Source organism: Contarinia nasturtii, unplaced genomic scaffold (assembly GCF_009176525.2).
Source record: "Contarinia nasturtii isolate CC-2019 unplaced genomic scaffold, AAFC_CNas_1.1 Cnas_scaffold_382, whole genome shotgun sequence".
Lineage (NCBI taxonomy): Eukaryota > Metazoa > Arthropoda > Insecta > Diptera > Cecidomyiidae > Contarinia > Contarinia nasturtii.
The window spans coordinates 1-3,034 of NW_022197736.1; the positions used below are offsets into that span (position 1 = coordinate 1).

Consider the following 3,034-nt stretch of genomic DNA (forward strand, 5'->3'; position numbering starts at 1 on the left):
TTCTAGGAGTGACTGGAGATCGAGTGGGGTTGGCAATATCACAGGTGCTCAGTCTACTGGGCATATTGCAATATGGAGTGAGAGGAAGAAAGTATTTAAATTATACTGAGTTGAGAAATGTTGTAATTTATATTCTTTTTGTCCAAAACAGGTACCGATGTTATGAATCAGCTAACTTCTGTGGAGCGTATATTAAATTATGGTCAATTGGAGCCTGAACCACAGCCAGAAGTGCCACAAAAAGTCTCATCAGATTGGCCACCAAAAGGGAGGATTGAATTCAAACGTGTTTCATATCGTTATTCGGCTGATGATGAACCAGTTTTACGCGGATTGTCATTCTCTGTGGCACCCAAAGAGAAAGTTAGTATCGTCGGCAGAACAGGAGCTGGTAAGTCATCATTGATCAGTTCGATCTTTCGATTGGCAATCGTCGATGGCGACATACTTTTGGACGAAATTAACACATCGTCGGTTGATTTGAATGTATTGAGATCGAGAATATCGATTATACCCCAAGAGCCAACTCTTTTTTCGGGCACTTTGAGAAGGTATACACCATGTTAAAATTTTCAAAAACTAAAAAGAAATTAATAATTTTCTTTTGTCAGGAATTTGGATCCATTCGAAGAGTATTCAGACGATGATATTTGGAATGCGCTTGATAATGTTGAGCTAAAGGAATTTGTATCGAAAAATACCGGATTGCAAATGCCCGTTTTGGCTCACGGGCAGAATTTAAGTACAGGCCAAAGACAAATCTTATGCTTGGCTCGAGCGATCTTGAAGAAAAATCGTATCATTATCCTTGATGAAGCGACAGCAAATGTCGATCTACAGTAAGAATTTTCTCATCTTTCACTTTTGTACTGAAAAAAACTCAAATACGCCCTTCTTTGTTCGTAGAACGGATGAAATGATTCAAAAGACAATGCGAGAGAAATTTACTGGCGCAACAGTCATAACAGTGGCTCATCGACTCAATACCGTTATCGATTCAGATCGAGTATTGGTTATGGATGATGGCGTCGCAATGGAATTTGATGCACCATACCTATTGATGCAAAAAGAAGACGGAGCTTTTCGAAATATGGTTGAAGCACTTGGACAACAAGAATACAATCGTTTATATTCAAGAGCAAAAGATACATTTGAAAAAAAAGGCAAAACTAATGTCAGATGTGTTTAGCAAATAAAAATTGTGAAGTGTGAACTCAAATACAAACACAAAAAATGTTGGACATTTCAACTTTAAGTTGTCATTTACATAACCTAGATCTTTTCAGTGTAGTTTAAATGTACCACATCTGCATATTAACCAAGAAACCATTGTTCTGGGAATTTTCAGATCTAAAATGCGTTGAAAAATTATTTATAAGCACCTTAAAATGTTGGAGTGATTACCGGTAATTACAGGTGATTACAGAAGTGTGCAAGATGCATGAATTTAATAGAGTAGAGGGAAAGCAGTATGTGAAAACAATAGGAGTGATTGTTATACGATATACGATGAGAGTCTTTTTCAGTGCTACTGCATCGCACCGAGCACTCTTAGTGAGTTGCATAAAACTCATTGTATTGCGAGTGTGACATGTCTCTGAGTCGCCATTGAGCGAGTAAATAATACTCAGTAGAGAAATGAGTGAGCAGCGACACACTCGTGAAATGCTCGCTTGAAATGATTGCATTATGAACTATTTTCTAATTATTTTGTCAATAATTTTCAGTGTTAATTTTTCAAATGCATTTTTGTAAACTATTCGTAATAAATTATTTTGAATTTGTTTTCCTTTCTGACAATACACAACAAAAATCACACAAAAACATTTAAAGTAAGATGATAAATTAAGAATTTTCGCTGATTCAGGTTTTTTCGTATGAGCCGCAATAAATTGGAACAACATAATCATTCTATGTTGTTGCTTTTTTTCTTTGTATTTGTTTTGATATCGACTTTATCTATATTTTTTAAATGTTTTTTCTCGAGTTTTTTCTTCAGTTTTTATTTTTTAACAAACAATGTGATGCGAGCGAGAAATGACTCACTCACCGTATGAATTGAGTGTGAAGTGAGCTGCTCACTTTCATTCGTTCAGCGAGTATACAAGCGCACCAAGCATGCAAAGAGCTCACTGTATTGAGTTACGAAACGAACTGAGCGTGCATTTCATAGCACTGGTGTTTTTATACTTATAGCAACCACCTCTATTATTCAGCGCCTGACATCAGCCAGATGATCTGAAATGGAAGTATCTAAATATATTGTCTGCCCTTACAATACTTTCCACTTACACACCATACTATCATGACTATCATTTGATATAATTCAGAGAGAGAAACCGCTGATATCGCAAAATAGAAATTTCAATTTTTTTGTTATTTCTCTAAATTCACTTGATGGTATGACTCATTTTACCATCTGTAATTCTGTATAAGATCGAAAAATGCCATTTAAATTTTGATTTTACCATCTGTATTTCCTAAGAGTAATAATCTTTGATAACCATCCAAAAATGTATCACACATATAATTTGGTTTCATCTAAATTTCCTAAATCAACATCGTAAACTGCGCAAAATGAATTTATTATAATATATTTTCTTTAATTTGCTGAATCTAAGAGAGTAGTATTTATGCCCAACTGGTATTAACTTTCAGTTTCGAAAAGTCGAAGGAGAATATTATTTAATTCCTTCGTTAGATATACACCTAGTATGAAAAAGGTATTTTCTGTCAAATTATCACGCAACATCTTGTAATTCAAATGGGTTTAAGAATTTTAATTATTATGATTAAAGTAATTTTATAACAATAGAATACTAAGAATTCGTGTTAATTTGGTAACCGTTAAAAATATTAAAAAAATTGCGTCACTTCAATTGGACATCTGTCGAAATATGAGATAATATGACCCCGCCGTTCGAAACAACTGTGAAAAAGAAATTACAAATGGAACAAATTAACTTGATAACCACTGTCTAATACGTCCAGTGTTCGGTAAAATCCAATTTTTGAGTATCTAAATAAGATAAGA

General features: G+C 34.1%; 1 protein-coding gene across 1 annotated transcript; it reads left to right on the forward strand.

Annotated features, from left to right (window-relative positions):
* Positions 1–10: 10 nt before the first annotated feature.
* On the forward strand, positions 11–1,333 carry LOC116338368 (probable multidrug resistance-associated protein lethal(2)03659). Its single transcript, XM_031763564.1, has 4 exons — positions 11–87; positions 152–551; positions 612–839; positions 907–1,333. Exons 2-4 carry the CDS (start codon positions 163–165, stop codon positions 1,187–1,189), a joined length of 900 nt encoding a protein of 299 aa, XP_031619424.1. The 5' UTR covers positions 11–87; positions 152–162; the 3' UTR covers positions 1,190–1,333.
* Positions 1,334–3,034: the final 1,701 nt, after the last annotated feature.

What these genes read in the sequence shown, in the direction of transcription:
- LOC116338368 (XM_031763564.1), top strand. Translation starts at nt 163, where the DNA reads ATGAATCAGCTAACTTCTGTGGAGCGTATATTAAATTATGGTCAATTG. An exon ending in TTTTCGGGCACTTTGAGAAG is followed by an intron (nt 552 to 611) that starts GTATACACCATG and finishes TTCTTTTGTCAG; the next exon opens with GAATTTGGATCCATTCGAAG. An exon ending in ACAGCAAATGTCGATCTACA is followed by an intron (nt 840 to 906) that starts GTAAGAATTTTC and finishes CTTTGTTCGTAG; the next exon opens with AACGGATGAAATGATTCAAA.